General features: G+C 41.1%; 1 protein-coding gene across 1 annotated transcript in view; it reads right to left on the bottom strand.

Moving 5' to 3' along the window:
* Positions 1-244: 244 nt before the first annotated feature.
* Positions 245-25,813, bottom strand: part of prkd3 (protein kinase D3) — a 396,357-nt gene continuing 370,788 nt past the window's right edge. Inside the window, exons 16-20 of the mRNA XM_078557299.1 lie at positions 23,529-23,690; positions 16,564-16,662; positions 10,231-10,498; positions 8,516-8,601; positions 245-6,562 (exon numbers count right to left, since the gene is read on the bottom strand). Coding sequence (XP_078413425.1) covers positions 6,389-6,562; positions 8,516-8,601; positions 10,231-10,498; positions 16,564-16,662; positions 23,529-23,690 — 789 coding nt within the window. The 3' untranslated portion in view covers positions 245-6,388. The remainder of the gene's footprint in view (positions 6,563-8,515; positions 8,602-10,230; positions 10,499-16,563; positions 16,663-23,528; positions 23,691-25,813) is intronic.

The raw sequence follows: 25,813 nt of genomic DNA, 5'->3' as shown, positions 1-25,813 counted from the left end.
TATTCCCTCCCTGAACCCCTTTTCACCTCTAGATGTGTCCACCTTTAAAAACTTTCTTAAAACCCATTTTGATCATCAAGCACTTGTTCACTCCTCCAAATCTCTTTCTTTATGACAATGGTGTTGTGTCTTTTAGTGAAATGCTTTGGGGCTTTTCTTCAGATTGAAAGCATTATAAATGTGAGTTGTTGTTTAAGCTCTGTAAACACCTGGAATTTGCAATAATGAAGTAAAATTAGCACAATTTGAAATTACAATTAGAGTTTTATTAAACTGTAGGTACTAAAATATACAAAAACACTTTTCCATAAGACTCCTGCCAAGCCAGTGGCAATACTGATGATGTAAAGATTCTCAGGAATAGCCTGTAAATATTTCCCTAACAGACACCATAAATTGGTCCTTTGTGCTGTTGTCTAAAGTCTATGGTTCCTTAATTTCCATCACACTTCACAACAATGAGTACGGACCACAGCAACTACACTGACCAGCTAAAGTGCAGTGTAAAGATGCTGGAGAGCCCTTATTAAACCACCTCCAGTATCTCATGACTATTCAGCACAAAACTGGGCATGCAAAAATTTAATTTCTTTTTAATCGCACAGAAGCAAACACACAAAGGCAACAATTATTGTAGGATAAGCCAATGCAAAAAAATAATTCTACAACAAGTATTTATATAGCGCCTTTAACATAAAATGTCCCAAAATCTAAATTAAAACACATTGGTTTCATCTTTAATTTTTAGCCCTTGAACTGCAAGCTGCAATTAATTTTTTGGGACGTAATGTTAATAAAAATGGAAACTTGCAGCAGTTTTGTTATTATAGTCTGTACCAGAACCCAGGTATATGGCATGGGTAATATGACATACATATCTCAAGTCATGCTGTGAGCATGATTTCTTTTATTGGTAATAGGATTTACCGACACCGCTGGTGTAGTCTCAGTATCTTTGCCCTAGTACATATTTTGTGAACAAATATCTGCCTATTCTATATGCATTAGTGAGCCAAGAACTGTTCGAATCTTCTATTAACAGTGCAGTTTTTAAAATGGAGTTGAATTGTTATCAATTATCAGAGACCAACTATGGTCTTGTAAAGATAGTCAATATTAAATGTCGGGACAACTTATTTAAACAGATTCCTTTCAAAATGTGTTTTCTATTAATTCTAGGTGGTTATAACTTATAGCAAGTGTATTTACCACTCAAAATGATGCAGAGTTGCATTATTCTGTTCATTGCCTATACCTCAACATTGTTGAGTGCGCTGGATTGGACCATAACAGATACAGCAGCACTGACACATCACTAAAATTGAACAACAAACAGTAAGATTGGAAACAGTTGCTTGTTTATGTAATCGGGAATGCACAACCTACAAACACAGTTTAATTTACTAATCAGCGTAGAGCTACCAAACATGTAGCATTTACTTGCCTTGACAAACCAACTCCAGAACATTCAGCGTGTCTTAAGGAAAAACAGTAACAACGAAAGAATAACCATATTAAATAGGTAAAAGACAAGGAATGCAAAAGCATTTTTACAATGACCATGATTGGTAACCACGTAGTTTTTGCGTTTCAAGAAAATTTCCTAAATCAACTCAAATTTAAAGGGAAACTTGAATTTCACATTCTTTGCTCCACCAACGTGGTAACTTTGTTTCTGTACCTTTTCTGGTGCCCAGTTTGATTCCGGTTGATAATTAGGTGTGTGCAGCCAAACTCTGATGCTAAACCAAAACTGCTCTCCAAGCAGAATCCACAACATAGTATTTGGCTGTACAAAATATGTCATATGACATATCTTTTTAGCTGTGCTCCATTTATTAAAATTTTATAATAATTTGATTACACAAGGTCACAATCCAAGTACTGGTATATATTTGCACACCCCTAATCATAATAGGTTCAGAAAATAAGATAAACCTTGTTCTTGATAATATCTTAAATCTTTAAAATAGATTCTAAACTTAAATGTTTTTCCTTTGCCAAAATTGCACTTAAAATTAAATGGTTAGAGCAAAGAATACAACAGACATCACACTTTCAACATATAAAACTATATATATGAAACCAGAGCTAAAGCCACTGGGTAAAGTTTATTTTTGGGAATGTTTGTGACTATAACATGTTTACTTCACTCCTTATATTATCTTCCAGTACTGGAGTGCATGATTTATTTAGTCAAATAACACACTATTGTGACTAACACAGGACAAAGTGTAGCACACTTAAATACACACATATAAGCAAAACAGTCTAAAACTAAAGCATAAAATGGGAGTTCCTCCCCCCTCAAAAAAAAAATACTTAAAACTCAACTATACATTTCTTCGACTTTGCAGGCAGCAAGTTCACAAAATGCAAACAAAAAAAAATGTTTCTCAGGTAAAGTCTTGGTCTCATTGCAACTGGTGCTTCAATATATCATTCTGCCTTTTTTTTAGGTATTCCAATAGCAACAAACACTATAGTAAGCAGTATTCAAATTTAGTGGTCCCTGTGCATCTGTACAAAATCTAAGCATACAAAATGTTGGAAAATCTTTCTCGCATCGCATAAGGGTAAAATCATAGCTTATTTATCTATTCTATTTGCTCTACGACTGACTATCGCCTCAAACAGCATCGTGAATGTGCCGGACACTTTTAATGTCAAAATACTCCATAGAAAATCCACATTGAATTTTACACGTTGTTTCCTCATATACGAACCTTTTCTTTGAACCCAATTTTATAACAGCCATCATACGGCAGTACTAATTAATATCTTTCAATTAAATTCTTTTTGGAAGTTGCAGCATGATAGAAAACTGATCATTTTTGTTTTAGCCGCAAATCAGATTGGTCGAATTTATTTTCATATTAAAAAAAAAGTTACAGCATCTTAAAATAGACAGGTTTTCAAATGAACTCAAAGGCCCATACAGCACTGCGTGTTAAATTAAATGCGTTTTTATTTTACAACAATGTGCCATTTTTCTTTAGAAGGCCAATTGTTTTAATATGTGGAAAAAATAGTTGGCCAACAACTTGCATTTCTATTCCACTCGTCACATAAAATAGCATATTAAAATTTTACAGAAGGGAGAGGTAGACATTAGCAATAAATAAAGTAGTTTTGAGGTTGGGGAGGGTGATCTAAGGCACAGTTGAAGAGGTTTTTAGCAGCCGTATAAAAGCATGGAGAAGGGTAATAGGTGAGGTGGATTTGGAAGAGAATGCCAGGGGTGTATGTGGCTGCAACATCCGTCTCTAATGATGCAGTAAATCCAGAGCTAGTGATCCAGAGGCAGAGAGATAGAGACTGCAGATTGGGACTGAAGGTTGGAGAAGATTTCTCAAGTAGAATGGGATGTGGCGATGAATGGGATTTGAAAATAAGGATGTACGCTGAAACCAATTCACTGTGGCATACTATTTCAGGTTTACCTGCATACAATGAAATGGGCCTTTTGACCAAGGTTGTAAAATGGACAGAAAATACAGCCCAAATTTATTGAAAAATGTGTAATGCAACAATACTACAGCAAATGATAATTATTGCTGAGAAACAGGGATTGCCCCCTCCCCCCTTACTACACTACTTGAATAGATTGAGGTTTAGTGTAAACATCAACACATCCCATGCAAGATATTACTTGCACATGGGCAACACAGGTTCTTCCCTCTCCCAAACACACAAAAAAAAACTGGCTTCAAGACACCCTTTGCCAGGGACACTGCAGAGCTATGAATACGCCAACTTACCAAGAATTTAACTTTTTAAATCCATTCATTAGTCTCCAGCGGTGGAACAAAAGAGGCAAGGAAGAGGCAGCAGTCCAGTCTCAAACAAATGAGAGAGTGCAGTCTGCTAATACAGCCAGATAACCTCTCCAAATCTGATTTGTGCTACCTGTGATCTTCCCAACTTCACAGCAGCAGCATGGACACTGAGCAATTGAAGGTTCAGAGGTCAAGAGGCCTGGATATTTATGTGTGTTGGGAGGCGGAAAGAGTATGGACTTTAAATGATTGCCAACCAATCAGTACTCTTCTTTAGGCCAGCCTAAATTGAAAAGCATTGGTCGACTGCTATTTGTGATAGGATTCATATTGTTCATTTTAAAATCGATTGTTTTTCACCAATCATTTCTAACCCTTAAAAGATTGCTGTTCTAAGTTGTGGTGCCAAGATATTTATTTTGTCAAAGGTGCACATCTGATTAAAAGCAAACTGCTGAAATTGAATCCAAATGATTTAAAAAAAGGTCATCCAACTTCAGGAGGGAAAAGATAAGGTACTTTTGAATAAAACCATGTATGAGTGGAATATTTAACGTCAATTAGATCTCAGACTCATATATACATCGCAGTGCATACATACAGTAAGGTCACTAGCAGGTGCTACTTTCAGGGGGGTTGGCTTATATATTTCATGTTACCTTATGAAGCACATAGCCTGTCTTGTGCAAGTTATGCATTGTGTCATGTGTCGTTTCTCCAAGAGTTTAGATCGGACAAACAGTAAAAAAGGTGCCTCTTTCTCTGTCCTGCCCAGGCTGCATTTCAATATAATAATGAACATGATATCTTTCAACTCATGCTTGCCTCACTTAGGCAGTTCTGTAAGTCAAGTGAAAAACTCATGATAAAACTGCTCGAGAGACAAGACAAAGGGAACAGCAAAACTTCCCCTACCCGCATCCACCACGCAATCACTGCCTCCCCCCACTGGTTCAGAGACTTTTGTATTTACATGAAGTTCGAAGTCAAAGGCCTCAACAACATAAGAATTGCACTGCCTCAACTGTAAAGGAGCAAATCACTGGAGTTTGGAGTTGTCATAATGCTGCCAAGGATTTCACTTCTGATGGGACTGTGGACTTTTCTGATATCATAAACAGCATTATTCCTCTGCTTGTATCTCCACTAATGTGGTTCTCTGGTTGGAAGGATATGGCAAAGATCTTCACATGAATGTTCAAACGCAGGCATAAAGTAATACTTACTGGCTTCCTGCTGCTAACTGACTGATAGCAGCTGACAGAACAGTGACACATCCTCAACTGGTGGAACACAGACCGGCAGCACAGACTGGTATCTTACAACGGTTAAAAGTGATGGGTTTCACACAAGTGGGATTTGCCCTTCCACTATTATGAAGTGATTACGATATGACAAATCCAGATTTCTTACACCGGAACCAGATGGGAGTTAAGTCATAGATTTCCTGGCACCTACAAAGCAAAATGTCTCGGCAGTGCCCTCTGGTGACAGGAGTGCATTATAACAGGTCATTACAGCTTAAATCCCAGAAACTGCACTCCCCACAGCTGCACCAAGGCTCCACTCTAGAGTTTATAGCTTAATCCGGTGTAATGGGTCCTGTTTATAATTGGGCTTTGGACTCCAGTATTCCTCCTTTAGCACCATTTCTTCATTCTAATCCAACTGATGTCACTTTATTGTAGCACTAATTGTCATATTTTGAACCACAGTACAAATCGATCAGCAATTGAATGACTACTGGAGATATTGGTCTGCCAATGTTATACTCAGCGTTAGCAAAGAGATGGTACAGCTTTACATTTACTTTTTAAAAACTTACGCATCAGAATGTTTTGGTGACTCGATTACATCAGCTTCACAATGCAATCAATGAAAGCAATACTGTCATTTTTTAAAAAGAGACCCTTCATATAGTAATACTGTCCCAGCAACCAGGATCTGTCTATACCACTATGACCATCTCTGGAGAGAACATGTAAAGACAATCAGACAGTTGAGTGTACAAAATGGAACAAACTGTGATTTACTCTGAAACTGCCAACCAACCTTATTAACCAGAGATCCTTATTTAAACTGAATTTGGTCCAAGCAATAGCCCTTGTCCTACAATGGACAAATTTTTTTCGCAGTTAACTTTCCATCTCTTAGAAGTATAAAAAAACACTTGTGAAAAAGAGATTGTCTGATCTAGCTTTGCATTTAGTAAACAAGTAAATTTATGGCTTGGTACAAAGTGACTTGTTACCAGAGAGGTACTTGGGTGGATAGGATTAAACCAGCTAAATACCAGAAAAGGAATGTTTGGTTTAAAATCTAAAGCTCACAGCATTCATTTGTCCTCTTTCTCCACAAACACCAGTCACCAAGTCTGCACCTGTGCAACTGAAATATGCTACAGGGTTGCACAGTCTTCATTTACAGCATTTCCCCTCATTGTCACATGGGCTGATTGATGTAAAGAGCTGGGCAGTATCCAATCCACTTTGGCTGTGCTGTGCAACAAGCAGCAACAAGTCTTGGCTTCCTTTTTCCCCAGTGGCAGTACATTTCCACAACACAGCTGTGATATTATTCAGTCACGGCAATTTGCCCAGTTTGATACATTAAGGATCTTCCTCCATATCATCCAGATTTGGTGCCATGATGAAGTGTTTGGGATACTGCAGACAGTGTTCTAGGGAATATTCTTCCCAACGCGCATCATCACTTTCGTGGGTGATGTAACGTTCTCCTTTCCTGGTCTCAAACTCTCGGAGATCCAACCATGTCTGATAATCCTGTAAGCAGGTAGACAAGAGAACATTTAAATCTTGGTTAACACCAAAACACTTGGGAACACAAAGGGAAAAAATGGTGAATTCACAGATTTCGGTACATTCTTATCTAATAAAACATAACAAGTGAACAAATTATTCACTTGATTCAAGTCTGAGCGATAAGAACCTTTTAAAATCCAACGATTGAAGATTAACTCCCATCTCCATAAACTTATAACAAGTGCCAGATATATGTGACATAAAGCACAATCTATGTAACACTCAGAGCAACAAGTTTATTACATCATTCAGCATTTCAACGTTGCACCACCTCAGTGTTCAAATCATTGGCACAGTGTGAAAGTTACATCATCTGCCTTGATCTATTTAATACCATTCTGAAACTGCTAATCAGGTAAAAGAATACACAGGCGAAGTAATTTGTACTCCTTTAACAAATGGATGAAATCTAAGGGAAAAGTTAGGAAACTTTAACCTTAGCAACAAACACAATTTAGATTTGGTCGCAGTAAAAATTCAAAGTCTGGCTGCATGAACCAATTTTTTTTTTAATTCATTCACGAGATGTGGGCTTTGCTGGCCTGGCCAGTATTTATTACCCATCCCTAATTTCCCTTGAGAAGGTGGTGGTGAGCTGCCTTCTTGAACCGCTGCAGTCCATGTGGTGTAGGTACACCCACAGTGCTGCTAGAAAGGGAGTTTCAGGATTTTGACCCAGCGACAGTGAAGGAACGGCGATATATTTCCAAGTCAGGATGGTGAGTGGGTTGGAGGGGAACTTCCAGGCGTTGGTGTTCCCATCTATCTGTTGCCCTTGTCCTTCTAGATGGTAGTGGTCGTGGGTTTGGAAGTTGCTGTTGAAGTAGCCTTGGTGAATTCCTGCATTGCATCTTGTAGATGGTACAAACTGCTGCTACTGTGCGTCGGTGGTGGAGGGAGTGAATGTTTGTGGATGTAGTGCCAATCAAGTGGGCTGCTTTGTCTTGGATGGTGTCAAGCTTCATGAGTGTTGTGGAAGCTACACTCATCCAGGCAAATAGAGAATATTCCATCACACTCCTGACTTGTGCCTTGTAGATGGCGGACAGACTTTGGGGGCTCAGAAGGTGAGTTACTTGTCACACGATTCCAAGCCTCTGACCTGCTTTTGTAGCCACAGTATTTATATGGCTAGTCCAGTTCAGTTTCTGATCAATGGTAACCCTCAGGATGTTGCTAGCGAGGGATTCAATGATGGTAATGTCATTGATCATCAGGGGGCGATGACTGGGTTCTCTCTTGTTGTAGATGGTCATTGCCTAACACTTGTATAGCGCGAATGTTACTTGCTACTTGTCAGCCCAAGCCTGGATATTGTCCAGGTCTTGCTGCATTTGGACATGGACTTCTTCAGTATCTGAGTGAACGTGAATGGTGCTGAATATTGTGCAATCATCAGCGGACATCCCCATTCTGATCTTATGATGGAAGAAAGGTCATTGATGAAGGAGCTGAAGATGGTTGGGCCGAGGACACTACCCCGAGGAACTATTGCAGTGATGTCCTGCAGCAGAGATGAATGACATCCAACAACCACAACCATCTTCCTTTGTGCTACGTATGACTCCAACCAGCAGAGAGTTTCCCCGATTCCCATTGACTCCAGTTTTGCTAGGGCTCCTTGATGCCACATGGTCAAATGTGTCCTTGATGTCAAAGGCAGTCACTCTTACCTCACCTCGGGAGTTCAGCTCTTTTGTCCATGTTTGAACCAAGGCTGTAATGAGGTCAAGAGCTGAGTTTGCTGATCCTCAAACGGCAAGAAATGCTTCTCTTATTATCACTTATAGGACCAGCAAAGAGCATTTGGGTTTGTGCAACCAGCGTTAGAGTTCAAAACTGGAATATAAAAATCACATTTAGTGCTTTATATAACCAGAAGGATTCCGGTAAATCATGCAACATCCACCTTACCTGTAGCCAAGGGTGGCTGAGTGACTTGTCCACACTGTAACGTTTCCTCATCTTTACTTGCAACAGGTTGTTAATTAGATCAATGGCTATCAAAAGAGGTAAAATACACTGTATTAGTGTGATGTCCTGAACAAATCAGCAAAGCACAAAAACAAGAGCACAATGCTCAACCATGTATATGTAATAACAGGACATCAGACTTTGGACCAATGTATATTTATATTGTCTAATTATAGGGTGGCAAATTGAATTGGGGTTGAGTTACTGACATTGTAACAGTGACTCCATTTCAAAAGTGCTTGGTTGGTTGTAAAACATTTTGGAACGTCCTGTTTCATAAAAGATGCTGTACAGGAACCCAACTCATCTCTTTATTCACCCAATTTGATCCTCAGTTATTTTGTGTAATTGCATTATCATTTTACTTCATGAGAAAATGTTGGCAAATAAAAAATTATTTATCTGGTTTAAATTTAGGAATAATGGTTTCTAAACACAAAGGGGAAGATTCTTCAGATGGAAGGGTTTCCTGCCCCACCACCTGAAGAGTCATCGGAGAACACATCTCTGCTCATCACAGCAGTCCCACAGCCATTTAATACTCCGGGGAGTTTTAATTGGCTGGAGATGGGACTTCCACCCCTCACTTGGGAGGGAGGGAGCACCCACAGGGGTGCAGAGCTTGGGCAGGGTTGGGGAAGAGTGCAATGTGGAAAGGGGGCCCTTGAAGGAGGAAACAACCACCCTTCATACCCAAACAAAGTGACCTGCCAGGCTTCCATCCTGCCCTGAATTCCTACCCCAATAATTGGCCACTTAAGGGCCGAGTGGACAGGTTGCCCTAGGCCTCACCCACCCCATGTAATGTTGTGGACAGGTCAGGGTGGGCAGACAGGATGGCGATAGGTAGGCCACTTGGGCCCCACCCCCTGCCAACCCGCAAACTGACCAGTGGGGGACCATAAAATTCTGCCTCATGTTCAACATGAGAAGTTTCAGACTGAAGTAATGGCTATGGAGGTAAACAACTAACAAATATGCATTTTTATATATCACCTTTCACATCCTCAAAATATCCCGATTCAATGAATCACTTTTGAAGTCGTCACTGTTGTGTAGACAAACTTGGTAGCCAGTTTGCACATGATTCCAAAGCCAGAGGAACAGTGTGTTCAGGCTGTGAATTGTAGAGGGAGCCAAAGATAGTGAGGGGTGAAGACTACGACTGGAGAGGGAATGGAATCAGTGGAATTTGTGACAGGAGCTGAAGACGAGGCTCATTCAAGACTGGATATCAGACAAGCAGCCTGCCAGCAAAGAGGCAATGGAGGGGTCAAGAGAGGTGATGGAGAGATACAAGTGGGTGTCGTCGGTGTATATGTGAAAGCTACCCCATGTCTATGGATGACATTGCCAAGGGACAACATGTAGATGAGGATGATTATGTAAGATGAGTAGATAATTTGAAGAACTACACAATTATCTTATCATGGTTGTTAAGATTTTATGGATTGCAGTCCCCTTTAAAAACCTGTGCGCGCAATTCAATTTCACATTCTGAGACAACCAGAGAAAATCCCTCACTCGTGGCTAATGGAGTGCAGCATCCTGAGCAACAACTGGCTTGTAAGCTACAGTCCACCAATTACATATCCACAGTTTCTATCATCATGCACATTCTTAATATACTAATTAGGAAATGGATAAGCTCTTACCTTCGCTAGAGGTTTCTTTCCATGGATTTGGTGGATACATGAATGCTGCATTTTGAATCTGGTCATTAATATCTTCATCTTCATTGAATGGGAAAGTGCCACTGAGGCTCACATAGATTATAACACCCACTGACCACATATCAAGGGACCGGTTGTAGCCTTTGCTCCGGAGGACTTCTGGTGCAAGGTACGCTGGGGTTCCCACCACAGATCGTCGGAATGATTTCTCACCAATAATACGTGCAAATCCAAAGTCACAGAGCTTTACCTAGAAGGAGAATGTCAAAGCTTATTCGAACAAAGATAAAAGTTCAACCTTAATTCAAGAATGGCTTCAAACAATATACACCAATATCTGCATTTTGAAGTCATAGCTTGTTTGTAGGAGTTAATTTTGAAGTAACAAGTATTACTGTTTAAGGTTCTGCCTGTATGCTAGGCTGGGCCATAGGTCCACAGATAATAGAGACAGGCCATTTGGCCCACAAATAGATGGTGTTTTCTCCACATGGCACCTAATCCAACGCCAGTTTCTGGCTCACTGCACTTAGTATTCCTCTAATTCAAGCAAATGTCGAATTTCCTTTTAAAAAAAAATTTATGGACGTACAGAACAATTTTTCAAACCTCTTTTACTTCCTGTGGCTATCCAAAATTGTGTCTTGATTTTAGCACCTTCTTAACACCCATCACTATTTAGTTGGTCGCAACACTTCATAATCTTGACAATTCCTGTTAGATCACCCCTTAACCTTCCACTGAAAAAATTCTAAATGCTCAAATCTCTCTTCATTATTGTAACCTCATCCCAGGTAACATCCTAGATAATCTACACTTCATATTTTCCATCAGTTTTTTTAAATCTTCGCTATATTGGGGTTCTCAACAATGCGAACATCACTGATTGCTGCAAAAGATTTTATACAAGTTCAACGTTAACACTGTATTCTGTATTTTAAGCCTCTACAATAGTAAGCAGCATAGAGGGGAGCATAAGATTAAATGAATGGGCAAAAACATGCCAGATGGATTTGAATGGAGTTAAGTGTGAGGTTATCAATTTTGGCCCAGAAAGGGATAGGCAAGAGTATTATTTCAATGGCGAAAAGCTAAGAACAGTGGGGATCCAGAGAAATTAGGGATCCACGTAACCAGAGCACTAAAATGTAGTAAGTCATGTACAAAAAAAAAATTCAAAAAAGGCTACCGGAGTGTAAGCCTTTCTAACTAGAGGTGCTGGAATATAAAGAGGAGGAAGCTTTGCTTCAGCTATACAAAGCCCTGGTTAGATCACATTTTGAGTACTGTTTTAGGCACTGCACCTGAGAAAGGATACACTGGCCTTGGATGGAGTGCAGCACAGATTCACCAGGATCTTATCAGGTTCCAAGGGTTAGATTATGAAGTGAAATAACACAAGCTTTTTTGTTTCTTTCTTTCATGGGATTTGGGCGTCGCTGGCAAGGCCAGCATTTGTTGCCCATCATTTCATTGCCCTTGAACTAAGTGGCTTGCTGGGCCATCTCAGAGTCAATCACGTTGCTGTGGATCTGGAGTCACATGTAGGCCAAGCCAGGTAAGGACAGCAGATTTCCTTTCCTAAAGAACATTAGTGAGCCAGATTGGTTTCTATGACAATGACAATGACAATGGTTTCATGGTCACCATTACCGAGACTAGCTTTTAATTCCAGATTTATTAATTGAATTTAATTTCCACCAGCTGCCACAGTGGAATTTGAGTGTCTCCAGAGCATTGGCCTGGGCTTCTAGATTACTAGCAGTGACACTGCCACTACGCCACTGTCTCCCCATGAAATTGGCATGTATCCCCCTAAGTATGGAAAGTTAGGGGCCTGAATTTTTCCCGTGTCGGGTGGGCTTGGCAGGAGCGGTCACAGAGACGACCACTGCCCGCGATCAGCTCTGCACCACCATTTTACACTGGCGGGCCAAGTAAGGCCCGCCCAGCGTAATACGCAAGCGGTAGCCCTGAGCGCTACCTGTGCGGGTGGGGGGAGGAGGGAGAGTCGGGTCCAGCGCTCTTTAGCGCATGTGCGCGAAAGAGCGCTTCAATCTCCCTGAGGTATGGGGCTGCCTCAAGGAGACTGAAGCGCTTTTGAAAAAAATAAATACATGCAATAAAAATTTAATGAAACATGTCCCCTCACATGTGACTGTGTAACATGAGATGGGACATGTTTTTATTTTTTAAAAAAGGTTTTATTCAATTTTTAAAAGCTTTAGGAAACCTCATCCTGCTCGTGGATGAGATTTCCTAAAAAAATGTAAAGGCCGCTTGGCCTTTTCGCCAACTGTTAGGTTGGACCGGCAGCGTGAATTTGAAATTAATTAGTTCCTTAATGGCCTTAATAGGCCTTTTAATTATCGGTGGGTGCGCAGCCACTCTGGCACCAAACGAAACATCGCGGGACAGCACAATGACGTCGGGGCGTATGCCCGATGTCATCGCCCGTCATTTTATGTGCAGGCAAGTCGGGCCCGCCCCCGCACGCCGATTGTAAAATCCTGGCCAAGGGGGCGATTTGATTAAGATTTTTAGGATTTTGAAAGGAATCGATAGGGCAATGCTTCCCAAACTTTCTCCTACTATAACCGCATCTTCAGGCTTGAGCCAGGCAGGGGGAATACAGCTGTGAAAATAAAGTAGGAGAGGAAGAGCTGTGAGAGCATGTGGGAGTGGTGGGGAGGGGGGGGAAGCAGTGAGGCTGCGTTGGGGGCGCTGGGCTGAGAGAGCAGGGTGTTGTTTGAACTGCAGGGTTTTTAAATAAAGTGTACCTACCTTTTCACTGGCTTTTTTGGAGCAGGAATCAGGCCTGAAAGACTGATCAGTTAGGCCACGTCCACCATTTAAAAAAATGCAAGGATTTAAAAGGGCTTTGCAGATGTTAGCACTTGGTTGGAGCTTCACTGTAACCTTTGTTACTGTGGAACTCGCAACCCCCAAAATTTCATCTCACGACCCCCCGGTGGGGGAAGCCTTGCGATAGGGTAAATAGAAAATCTTTCTGCTGGTGGGAGAAAGATTTCTTCACAGAAAGCATTGTGGAAGTGGAGCTCTGTCCCGCAAAAAATCAGTCAACGCTGGCTCAATAAATAATTTTAAATCGGAGATTGATCAATTTTTGATAGCCAAGAATATAAAACATTATGGAGCCAAGACAAGTGGATGCAGGTGGATTCAGGATACAGGTCAAGCATGGTCTCAGTGATTTTTTTCTTTTATTCATTCATGGGGTGTGGGCATCGCTGGCTCGGCCAACATTTATTGCCCATCCCTAACCGCCCTTGTTCAGAGGGTATTTAAGAATCAACCACATTAAATTCAATTAAGAGTCACATGTAGGCCAGACCAGGTAAGGATTGCAGATTTCCTTCCCTAAAGGGCATTAGTGAACCAGATGGGTTTTTACGACAATCAACAATGGTTTCGTGGTCATCATTAGACTTTTAATTCCAGATTTTTACTGAATTCAAATTTCACCATCTGCTGTGGTGGGATTTGAACCTGGGTCCCCACAGCATTACCCTGGGTATTGTCACTGGAATATTAGTCTGGGCTTTACTAATATTCAAACACTGGACTAATATTTCAGTGACAATACCACTATGCCACCCTTCTCCCTGGTGGAATACACTCGAGGATCTGAGTGGTCTAATCCTGTTCATATATTCCCAGGAGTAAAACTAGGGGATGCTAGCAACACTCTGGTACTGTAGCAAATTGACTGTGCTTCGTTTAAATTAACAATCTCACATTCAGACACCAGTGAAATAGGGAGTAGACTGTTTGACTGTGGATGCTAATACAGTAAAGTCCAACCAGGTCCTCTGCATTGTATTTCTGATAAGAGTTGCTAGACACCAATTGGGAATATTTTTCCTTTTATTCTTTATCCTTAACTTGGGAATATAGAACTCAATTGCAAACAACCCTTATCTGAGACTGGCTAACTTAATACAGACCAGGGATTGAGCCTGGGACCTCTCCATATCATGAGAAATCACTGTCGTACAAGCATTTATTGTATCACTCAAAAGTTTCTGGTAGAATAGCGCACTTGGGAGTTAGGGGCTTTTGAAGAATAACTTAACAAGCGATTTCAGGAAACCTTTAGCAGACTTGGTTACAGCTCATGATTCAATTCTACTTGCAGTTAGTTTCCTAAATCTATCCAACTAGCTTATTAAAAATGTTTGAAATTATACAATCTGATTTAAAACCAGAATCTTCACCAAAAGGCCTTGTTGTACAATGCAGAATACAAGACAAGCATTTTGTACAATTAAATTCCGATAAGGTACAAGTAGTTAAAAATGTTACCCAAGATTTCTGTAGAAGGGACAAAAATAGCAAATTTGCAAATCAATATAGTACAGTGCTTTTAATCATTCATCCTGCCATTCAATATAATTAAAAGCAGGGAACATTAAACAGAAATGTCTGTTGTACAGAAGTCAAATGATTTTAAAATGTGACATTGCTTCTGGGGTAAAATGTCAGTGGATGGATTAAATTTAATGTGCTGAGCTAAAATCAGCTAATGTTCTATGCTTGGATCAGGAACATTTACAATTCCCCAGCACTGCATCTTTCAAGAAATAAAAGCTGCTCACAAAGAATTATTACCTAAAGCACACGATGCCACAATGTCTGAGTCGAGAATAGAGAACAGTGTGGGGAAAACAAATGATACTGTCAGCAAAACCAGCTCATAATCTGTGCCTCAGTTTAGCTCCCTGTATACTAATTATATTTATATTTAAAGTTTTCTAACATGAATTATTTCTGTATCACATGATACAAACAAAATGGGCAGGGAGCTGCTATTGGATGCAATCCAGATTTTTGTACCATCCTGGTTTAGGTGACTTTACATTGGTGGGACCTGAATCTTAACTGAGCTTTTCACTTTGTAGTATCGTGCAATCACCATGGATATTTTTTTTTAAAAAAAGATTTATTTTATAAAAGAGGAGAAATATAAGGATTGGCTATGCTGACCCAAGATCTTTTCAGTATTGAAACCAGGTAATGTGCTGCTTGGTAATGAATTATTTTGGACTGATGCACTTGTAACAATGTAATAAATCCAGCAGTTTAGCAGCTGCCATTAGTTGGATGCAGCACAAGATCATTTAAGTGGCTTTTATTTCTGCTCAGGTTGAGCTCTCGCAAGTGACTTTTCTATTATTATGCAATGTTTTCTACTTAGCTTCCACTATTGATTCATTGTTTGTATTGGATATTGAGGGAATGTGATTGAGGCATCTAAGGCCATGTTTCCAAGTCAACATAATATGACACTTGGGGATCTATCAGGAGATATGGAAGAGAATTTGCATTAACATCTGCAAAATTGCAGGCTTAAACCCACGTATTTTCATTATGCAGTGAAATGAGTTACAGTGTGAATACCAGAAACCCTTTTAAAAAATTAAACAGAAACAAAACAGCATCACTATCCTCAACGTACTTCAGCTCATGGTAGAGGTATTATTATTTTTGCCTACACAGTAAGGAGTCATCACTGGTTAGGAGGAGCTAGTGCAAGAGCAGCAAACTGAAGTTAATCTAAATGCTAGTCATTAATACATGGTGATTCAATTTTGACTCTATACAAACTCGATGACACCTGCAAACCAATAACGCTGACATATTGTTAATCACCATTGTTTAAACAATAATATTCTAAAGAATCAAATAAAGAGAAGTGCAGAGGAGATGCATTGAGGCTGTAGTTTACAACTGATATCTCATGGATGAGCTGACACAATAAAACAAGTGAGTTTACTCAACAGGCATGTTGAAAGTACAATGTAAAAATCTTAAGAAACACAAATATAAAGAACATAACTGATTTTAATAAATTGATGGTTTTAAACTGGCAATGGTTGAGATTTGATTGAGAGTGAGAGCTGACATTACAAAATAAAAGCTGCTTTGACAAAACAATGTACAGTATGGAGTGCAGTAGCATACCGATTGGTAATCCAGAGTTCATGTCCCATCACAGCAGCTAAATTCAGTTAAATAAATCTGTAATTAAAGTAGTTAGTAACAGTAAAGCTGACCATGAAACTAGTGGATTTTCATAAAAAGCAATCTGGTTCAGTAACATCCTTTAGGGAAGGAAATTTACTGTCCTTATCTGGCTAGCCTACATGTGACTCTAGGCCCCTAGCAAAATGGTTGATTTTTAACTGCCCTGTGAAATGACCTAGCAAGCCACTCACTTGTATAGATGGGACAATAATTGCTGGCCTTGCCAGCAATGTCCAAATTCTGTGAATAAATAAAAAAAACACTCACCTGAGGGAAAGGATCTGCTGAGGCAAGTAGTACATTCTCGGGCTTCAGGTCACAGTGTACAATGTTCTTAAAGTGTAAGTGTCTCAATGCCACCAGAATCTTTAAAATAAAAAAGGGTAAATTCAGTAAAAGATATCCAGGCAAATACAATGCTAAACTTAATGGGAGATAGAAGTGTTTTCATCCCAGAGTTTAAGAACAAGATGATTATAGGCACCGAAAGATTAAGGTGAATGATACTGGTACTATATTCAATCCTATTACTAATAAACCAAAAAAAGTAAAACTCATTTCTAACTACCTATTCCTGTCTAGCTAATGTACATATACTATACTTTTCCTAGCTTTATTTGTGACCAATGAAAAATATCCAGTAATATTGCTGCATCAGTTAATCATAGGTAAAGCTACAAAAAATGAAAACCATGTGACACTGGACACCCAAAATGAATTGAGTGTGAATAATCCCGAATGACCCACTCTTGAATACCAGGATGGAAGTTCATCACAAAGTTAGTCCATAACCTCCATGGTGCTATGAGGTGTTGCAAAGCAGAAGCAGACTGTCCCCTCTGTGTATCACCGAGTGAATAGTGAGACTGGCAAATAGGTAGAAGTCCACAATTCAGACACCCTGACTACCTTCTCAGCTTGGGAAACTTTACAGAGAATAGAGAGGGAAATTAAAAGTCAAAACCTCACAAAGCATTATCTCTCTTTATAATATTTGCATACAGTCAGACAAAAAAAAACATACAATACTACAAATTTCTCCCCCACATACATTGCAGTGATTATTTCACACTCTTGAGAAAGAACGATATGGACTTTAAAACACAAGCTTCTGGAATTTCTGTGGGGGTTCTCCCAATTTCCCATGAGAACTTCAGCAGAATATCCCCCCCGCCCCACCCCACCCCCACATCACCTTAGGCCAGAGAAATTGTGTAAATCGCTATAATCGGCTATTCATACCATTTCAATCAAAGTTAGAATCATTCAATGATACAGCACAGAAGACAGCCACACTTGGTCATTGTGCCAAAACTGGTTCTTTGGAAGAGCTCAAAAAATGTTACATCTGCAGGCCAGGAAAAACTATGACAATTCTCTATACGTCTGCTCATATACTACTTCAATGTTATGGGAAGGGAGGGACACAACGTGTCAACACTTCTCCCTTTTTAAAGGTTATTTATCTCTATTCCACCTCTTTGTCTTTCCTTTTTTTTAATTTATTCTTTCATGGGATATGGACGTTGCAGGCAAGGCCAGCATTTGTTATCCATCCCTATTGGCCTCGAGAAGATGGCGATGAGCCATCTTCTTGAGCTAGCTGCAGTCCATCCGATGCAGGTACGCTGATAGTGCTGTTAGGGAGTTCTAATATCTTGACCCAGTGACAGCGAAGGAATGGCAATGAAGTTCCAAATCAGGGTGGTGTGTGGTTTGGAGGGACTTTCAGGTGGTGGTGTTCCCATGCATCTGCTGTCTTTTTAGCTGGTAGAGGTCATGGTGTTATGGCCACATCTGGTATTAATTGCTCCGCAAACCAAATCTCAGAGGGAAACTTGGCTTACAGGCCATACACTTTTTTTTGTAATCTGAAAACGGGAAGATGGCGTACCAATCTCAGCAGTAAGAGGTCCAGGGACACTTTTGTGATTTAAAAAATTAAAAGTAGAAGTTTTATTAACAAGAATAAAGAAAACTTAAGCACACAAGACTACAGTTACACAGTTAAACTTAGTCTTACAAAACATTTCCCAAAAAGACTCTCTACTTGGTCAGATCCACAAGTAAACACCTCCAGGCCACACACCCTCATAGATGTTAACTGTAAAAAAAAAAGTCCAGTAACATTACACAAGGTGAGCTACTGTAGCTTCAATAAAGGCGTACCACGTGATCGCTACCCTCTTCCACTCTGTGGCGGAAACCACTTCAGTATAAAACTGCTTGTTGCAGCCCAAGACTTTCCTGGCTTGACTGAATGGCTGGTTCAAATGGTATCCTCTCCTAGCCCAGAACTCCAGCTATAGCTCAACAACTCAAACAGCTCCAGGTATATCTAGCTAAGCTCTCCACAATAACTCTAAAATACCACTTTTTCCCTTTCAACTCCGGTTCCATTGTTTTCACACCTTTTTGAAACTCAAATCCTTCCAAATATAAAATCTTTTATGTCTCTATCTTGTCTTTGCTTTCAGGTCAATAAAATATAATATCTCCATAACTATTTACCTATGGAACTCCTGCAAGATGCAAACATGTTTCTTGGCAACTCTGACTCCCCTTTGATATCCAAACTCTCAACTTATTTAAAAATTCAAATGCTAGATCTAACCTATTTACTTGCACCTCAAACTTAACACTTATGTCCTTTTTATGTTTTAAATCCCCCAGACAATTGACTCCTATCAATCCCTTGCCCAGCTTAATTAAATCTCTTTCACACACACACCTTTCTTTACAAAATAACACAATATTCCCCAAAAATATTAAAAATAACATCCATTCACACAATGGGTTTGGACTGTGTTGTCGAAGGAGGCGAGTTACAGCAGTGCATTTTATATATGGTACACACTGATGCCAGTGGGCATCAGCGATGGAAGGAGTGAATGTTTAAAGTGGTGGATCAGGTGCCATCAAGCAGTCTGCTTTGTCTTGGATGGTATCAAGTTTCTTGAGTGCGACTGGAGCTGCAGATCCAAGCAAGTGGAAATGATTCCCATCACACTCCTGACTTGTGCCTTCTAAATGATGAACAGGCTTTGTGGGGGTCAGGAGGTGAGTCCTCTCCATAGAATTCCCAGACTGTGATCTGCTTTTGTAGCCACAGTACTTACATGGCTGGTCCAGTTCATTTTCTGGTCAATGGTAACCCCAGGATGTTGATAGTGGGGGATTCAGCGATGGTAACGCCATTAAACATCAATGACCAACTTCAACAAGAGAAAACCTAACCATTTCTGAGGTGGTCTTTGCCTGGCACTTGTTTGGTGCAAATGTTACTTGCCCAATATCAGACCAAGCCTAAATGTTGTCCAGCTCTTGCTACATATCTACACGAATTGCTTCAGTATCTGAGTCATAAATGGTTCTGAACATTGTGCAATCAGCAGCAAAAATCCCTACATCTTTCCATCATAAGGTCATTGATGAAACAGCTGAAGATGGTTGGGCCTAGGGCACTACCTGGAGGAACTCCTGCAGCGATGTCCTGGGACTGAGATGATTGGCCTCCAACAACCACAACCATCTTTCTTTGTGCTAGGTATGACTCCAACCAGTGGAGGGCTTCCCCCACTCCCCGATTCCCATTGCCTTCAGTTTTGATGCCACGCTTGGACAAATGCTGCATGATAACAAGGGCGGTCACTTTCTCCTCACCTCGAGTTCAGCTCTTTTTTCCATGTTTGGACCAAGGCTGTAATGGGATCAGGAGCTGAGTGGCCCTGGTGGAACCCAAATTGAACGTGAGTGAGCAGGTTATTTCTAAGTAAGTGCCACTTGATAGCGCTGTCAATGACACCTTCCATCACTTTGCTGATAATTGCGAGTAGAATGATGGGGTGGTAATTGGCCGGGTTGGATTTGTCCTGCTTTCTGTGGACAGGACACACCTGAGCAATTTGCCACATTGTCAAGTAGATGCCAGTGTTGTAGCTGTACTAGAACAGCTTGGCTAAGGATGCAGCTAATTCTGGAGCAAGAGGAGAGACGGTGGTATAGTGGTGATGTACCTGGACTATTAATCTGAAGTCCAAGCCAATGTCCGGGGGGGCAAGGGTTCAAATCCCACTTCGGCAGCCGGTGGCATTTAAATGCAACTGCTGACATCAAAGTGAAACCATCGTCTGGGTAATGCTGACCATAAAGGCACTGGCCACTATTTTGAGGTTCTAAGTGGTCTGGCAGGCTTAAAAGTAGATAAATCTCCAGACCCGGATGAAATATATCCCAGGCTGTTGATTGAGGCAAGGGAGGAGATAGCAGGGGCACTGGCACTAATTTTCAATACCTCTCTGGCCACAGGGGAAGTGCCAGAGGACTGGAGGACATCCAATGTGGTAGCGTTATTCAAGAAAGGAGGAACGGATAAACCAGGGAACTACAGGCCAGTCAGTCTAACCTCAGTGGTGGGGAAACTATTGGAAGTAATTCTGAGGGACAAAATTAATCTACACTTGGAGAGGCAGGGATTAATCAAGGACAGTCAGCATGGTTTTGTTAAGGGGAGGTCATGTCTGACCAATCTGATTGAATTTTTCGAAAAGGTGACCAGGTGTGTAGATGAGGGCAATGCACTTGACGTAGTCTACTTGGACTTCAGAAAGGCTTTCGATAAGGTCCCGCATGGGAGACTGATAATGAAAGTAAGAGCCCATGGGATCCAAGGCAATTTGGCAAATTGGATCCAGAATTGGCTGAGTGGCAGGAAGCAGAGGGTGATGGTATAGGGGTGTTTTTGTGACTGGATGCCTGTGTCCAGTGGGGTTCCACAGGGATTGGTGCTGGGTCCCTTGCTGTTTGTGGTTTATATAAATGATTTAGACTTGAATGTAGGAGGGCTGATCAGTAAGTTTACGGATCACACGAAAATTGGTGGGGTGGTAAATAGTGAGGAGGATAGCCTTAGATTAAAGGAGGATATAGACAGGCTGGTCAGATGGGCTGATCAGTGGCAAATGGAATTTAATTCGGATAAGTGTGAGGTGATGCACTTGGGAAGGACAAACAAGGCAGGGGAAACCACGATGAATGGTAGGACCCTGGGAAGTACCGAGGATCAGAGGGACCTTGGCGTGCATGTCCACCAGTCCCTTAAGGTAGCGGGACAGGTAGTTAAAAAGGCATATGGGACACTTGCCTTTATTAGCCGAGGCATAGATTATAAGAGCAGGGAGGTTATGCTGGAACTGTATAAAATGCTGGTTAGGCCACAGCTAGAGTATTGCCTGCAGTTCTGGAATTCGCATTTTAGAAAGGATGTGATTGCACTAGACCAGAGTGCAGAGGAGATTTACCAGGATGTTGCTTGGTCTGGAGAGTTTTAGTTATAAGGAGAGATTGGATAGACTGGGGTTATTTTCCCTGGAGCAGAGGAGATTTAAGGGGCACATGATTGAGGTGTATAAAATTATGAGGGACATAGGTAGGATAGACAGGAAGGAACTTTTCCCCTTGGTGAAGGGGGCATAGATTTAAGGTAAGGGGCAGGAGGTTTAAAGGGGATGTGAGGAAGAATTTTTTCACCCAGAGGGTGGTGGGTATCTGGAACTCACTGCCTGAAAGGGTGGTAGAGACAAAAACCCTCATAACATATAAGTAGTATTTGGATGTGCACTTGCGATGCCATGGCATACAAGGCTATGGGCCAAGTGCTGGAAAATGGGATTAGAATAGTTAGGTACTTGTTTGACCGGCGCAGACTTGATGGGCCGAAGGGCCTTTTTCTGTGCTGTAGACCTCTATGATTCTATAACACAAGTCTTCAGCAATATAGCCAGGACACTGTCAGAGCCCATAGTCTTTTCCTTATCCCATGCCTTCATTTGTTTCTTGATATTACGTGGAGTAAATCAAATTGGCTGAAGACTGGCATCTGTGATGCAGAGGGCCTCAGGAGGAGGCTGAGACGGATCATCCACTCTGCACTTCTTGCTGAAGATGGTTGCAAATGCTTCAGCCTTGTCTTGTCTTTTGCTCCAATGAGCTGGGCTCCCCTATCATTGAGATGGGGATATTTGTGGAGTCTTTTCCTCCGGTTAGTTGTGAACAGTGGTAGACAGTTAAACAACTGGATGTGGCAGGACTGCAGAGCTTTGATCTGATCTGCCGGTTGTAGGATGGCTTAGCTCTTTCGCATACTGCTTCCGCCTGGCATGCATGTAGCTTCACGGGGTTGAAATCTCATTTTTAACCAAGTCTGGTGTTGCTCCTGGCATGCTCTCTTGCAGTCTTCATTATGCCCAAGATCTTCCACTCCCGCACTGAACATCAATATGCTGGGTAACTGCTGCGCAAGGTATCTTCAGTTAACATTGATCCAAACTCCTAATGGCATGGAGGTGTCAAGAAGCATTAATTTTGTGTAACAGTGAATATTTTGCTATTCTGGTTTGAAAATAAAGATTCTACCAACGTACAGAGATACCAGATAAAAGCAAAAAACTGCAGATGCTGGAAATCCAAAACAAAAACAAAAATACCTGGAAAAACTCAGCAGGTCTGACAGTAGCTGTGGAGAGGAGCCCAGTTAACGTTTCGAGTCCGTATGACTCTTCACCAGAACCTCTCCGCAGATGCTGTCAGACCTGCTAAGTTTTTCCAGGTATTTTTCTTTTTGTTACAGAGATATCAGTATGGCTGGTGTGGTCTTCAACAAAGTAATTGTCTGTAAACCAAACTGAAAAGCATCAGGGTTTACAATTTTTCTTTCCCATATCTGCACTGCTTTCAAACCGTGCAAAAGATCACGGAGTAAACTCCATGGAGGACAAAATGGCTTCACACCCACGATTCTGTTAATGACCGTTCACAAGCTGTTGGGGAATGTAGGAATTATCAGAAAGCCAGTCAGTCAATTCAAATTGTTCATTGCACCTTCTTCTCATGGAAAAAAAACCACAACGACAGGTTACACCTATCTGCGTATTCGGGCAGGAAGTAATGTTTTTCAAGGAAAATCTGAATCCTTAAAAGCAAGAAGTGTGATGGGGTGTGACATTAGGATCTAGAATTTTTTTTAAAAAGTTGATTGTATTCTAAAAGCTGGCATTACCTTTCAGTGCACAAAGGGTTAACTTCTCAAATAGCCTCAACTTCTGACAGTGATTGTAGAATGAGAGCCATTTATAATCAAATGGGATGTGACTGATACTTACACTGAAGTCTATTGGCATTGGGAGAGCTTGGGGCTGGATGGGGTTGAAGGAACAGAATCAAACAAAAGTTACCTGTGTGACTAAAAATTTGGTGACACGTTCTGGCAGCCGACTTTTCTCACTGGACAGAATCATTTCCAGCATGTCTCCATGGAGTTTTTCCATGACGACGAAGACTCTTTCAGGAGTTTCAAACATACACTCAAGATTTACAATTCCAGGATGATGAAGGTTCTAAGAATGAACAAGATATTATTTTTAAAGTTAAGAAAGATATGAGCATAAAGGGCCGGTTATAAAACATTATGGCCAGAATTTTACCTTTGGCGTGCAGCCAACGCGCCCAAATGTAATATGACGCGTGATATTTCATTTGGCTGGTGCATGCCGGAGTCGGCCGTGCGCCCGCCAATAGCTGAAAGGCCTATTAAGGCCATTAACAAGCTAATTAACTTGAAATTTATGCTGCCCGTCCAACCTAATGGTTGGCGGGCAGGCAAAAAGGCCAAGCGGCCTTTACATTTTTTAGGAAACCTCATCCACGAGCGGGATGAGGTTTCCTAAAGCTAATACAAATTAAATAAAACCTTTATTTTGAAATTAAAAACGTGTCCCATCTCATGTGACACATGAGGGAACATGTTTCATTAAATTTTTATTGCATTTATTAATTTTTTTATAAAGAACAGAGGCACAGAGCTGACTCGAAGGTTGATGCGCTCTTTCACACGCATGCGCGAACTGCGCGCGAGGCCCGGCTCTCCCTCCTCCTCCTCCCGCCCGCACAGGTAGCGCTCAGCGCTGCCACTCGCGATCCACGCAGGGCGGGCTTTAATTGGCCCGCCCACTTGAAATCGCGGTGCAGAGCCGATCGTGGGCGGCGGTCAGCTTCCTGACCACCCCCGCCCACTCCCGCTGAGCCCGCCCGACGAGGGAAAAATTCTGCCCTATATTTCTGTTCAAAATTAGACTTGTTAATAAATAATGATAATGCAGACATTAATTATACATTTAACATCTGTTTTGAGGGTAGTGGAGGGGGCAGCATGAAGTTGGACCGTTCACACTGCTCGATTCAGGTTTTTTTCCCCTGACTTTGTAGTTCTTGCGATTGTCCTGATGAGTACAAGATGAAAAGCTTCGGCAAAATGTGTTTTTTTAGCCATATTTAATTAAAAACAGCTGCTATTGTGATCCCTACCTACGTCAAATGACGGAGGCTGGGCAAGGCTGATTATCTCATCCGCCACCTAGTGGTGATTGGTTTAAGGCTGCCATTGGGAGTGTCCAGGGGACAAGTTCTGTAAGTCAGGTGTTCATTAGCTTCGATCTAAAAGCATAATTCTGTCCTGCTGCTCTAATCCTCCCACCTCCTCCAGTGGGTGGCCAGCACCCATGGAACAACACCGCAGCATGACTCAGCACCTTCGTGACAAGGGGGGAGAAAACCAGAGGAGGGAGAGAGAAGATCGAGACTTGTAGGCGGAGTGGAAGCTGTTTTAACAGCGTGTTGGCCTACTCAGACATCCTACCACAGCACAGTAGGATGTGGGTTTGTGGCCATGACTTGTACTCAGGTGGAGATGATGTGTTTTCCGATGGGGGTTGGTCTGCAGGGAGGTGTGGATCAGGTGGAGTTTATCACAAACCTGGAAGGCAATTGCTTGCAATCTTATCTTGGACAAAAATAATTTAAAAAAAAAATATATAAAAACTGACCTGTATAATTAAGATCATACTGTAGACTTATATATATATATATACATACACGCACACATTCACAACACACATGGTCACTACACCAATATAACAGCTCACATGTAAAGTTGTTATTTATTCAACTAGACCTTTTAAAAGATATTGGATAAAAGAATGCATTGTAACAAAATTTGCATTGGTAGTTCAATGGCAATCAAATTTGAAACCTTACAATACCAATTGTATAGTATTTTAACAACTGGAACTTATAAGTAAAATGAAAAGCATTTTTCAGCTCATCCAGGTACGGTTCTTTAGTTCTGGCGATTTGAAACACTTTCACACCCAGTTTTATAACCGAGCTGAACAGAGAGCACAGCTCCTTCTGTTCTGTCCCCAAAATGTACATTAGCCAAAACCTCAGAAGAGCAAAGAAAATAAAAAATTTACATTTATATCGTGCCCTGTGATATCCTTAGTACATCCTAGATGGCTTCAGAGTCAGTGGCTTAAGCTCTAATGGTAGAATTTTTGCTTTTATTCATTCAAGAGATGTACGCGAGCATCGCTGGCTAGGCCAGCATTTATTGCCCATGAGAAGGTGGCAGTGAGCTGCCTTTGTTAACCGCAAATACTGCAACCAATTTTGTTATACAAGA

This window comes from Cetorhinus maximus, chromosome 14, assembly GCF_964194155.1.
Source record: "Cetorhinus maximus chromosome 14, sCetMax3.hap1.1, whole genome shotgun sequence".
Lineage (NCBI taxonomy): Eukaryota > Metazoa > Chordata > Chondrichthyes > Lamniformes > Cetorhinidae > Cetorhinus > Cetorhinus maximus.
This window is presented reverse-complemented; position numbering and strand designations above follow the sequence as displayed.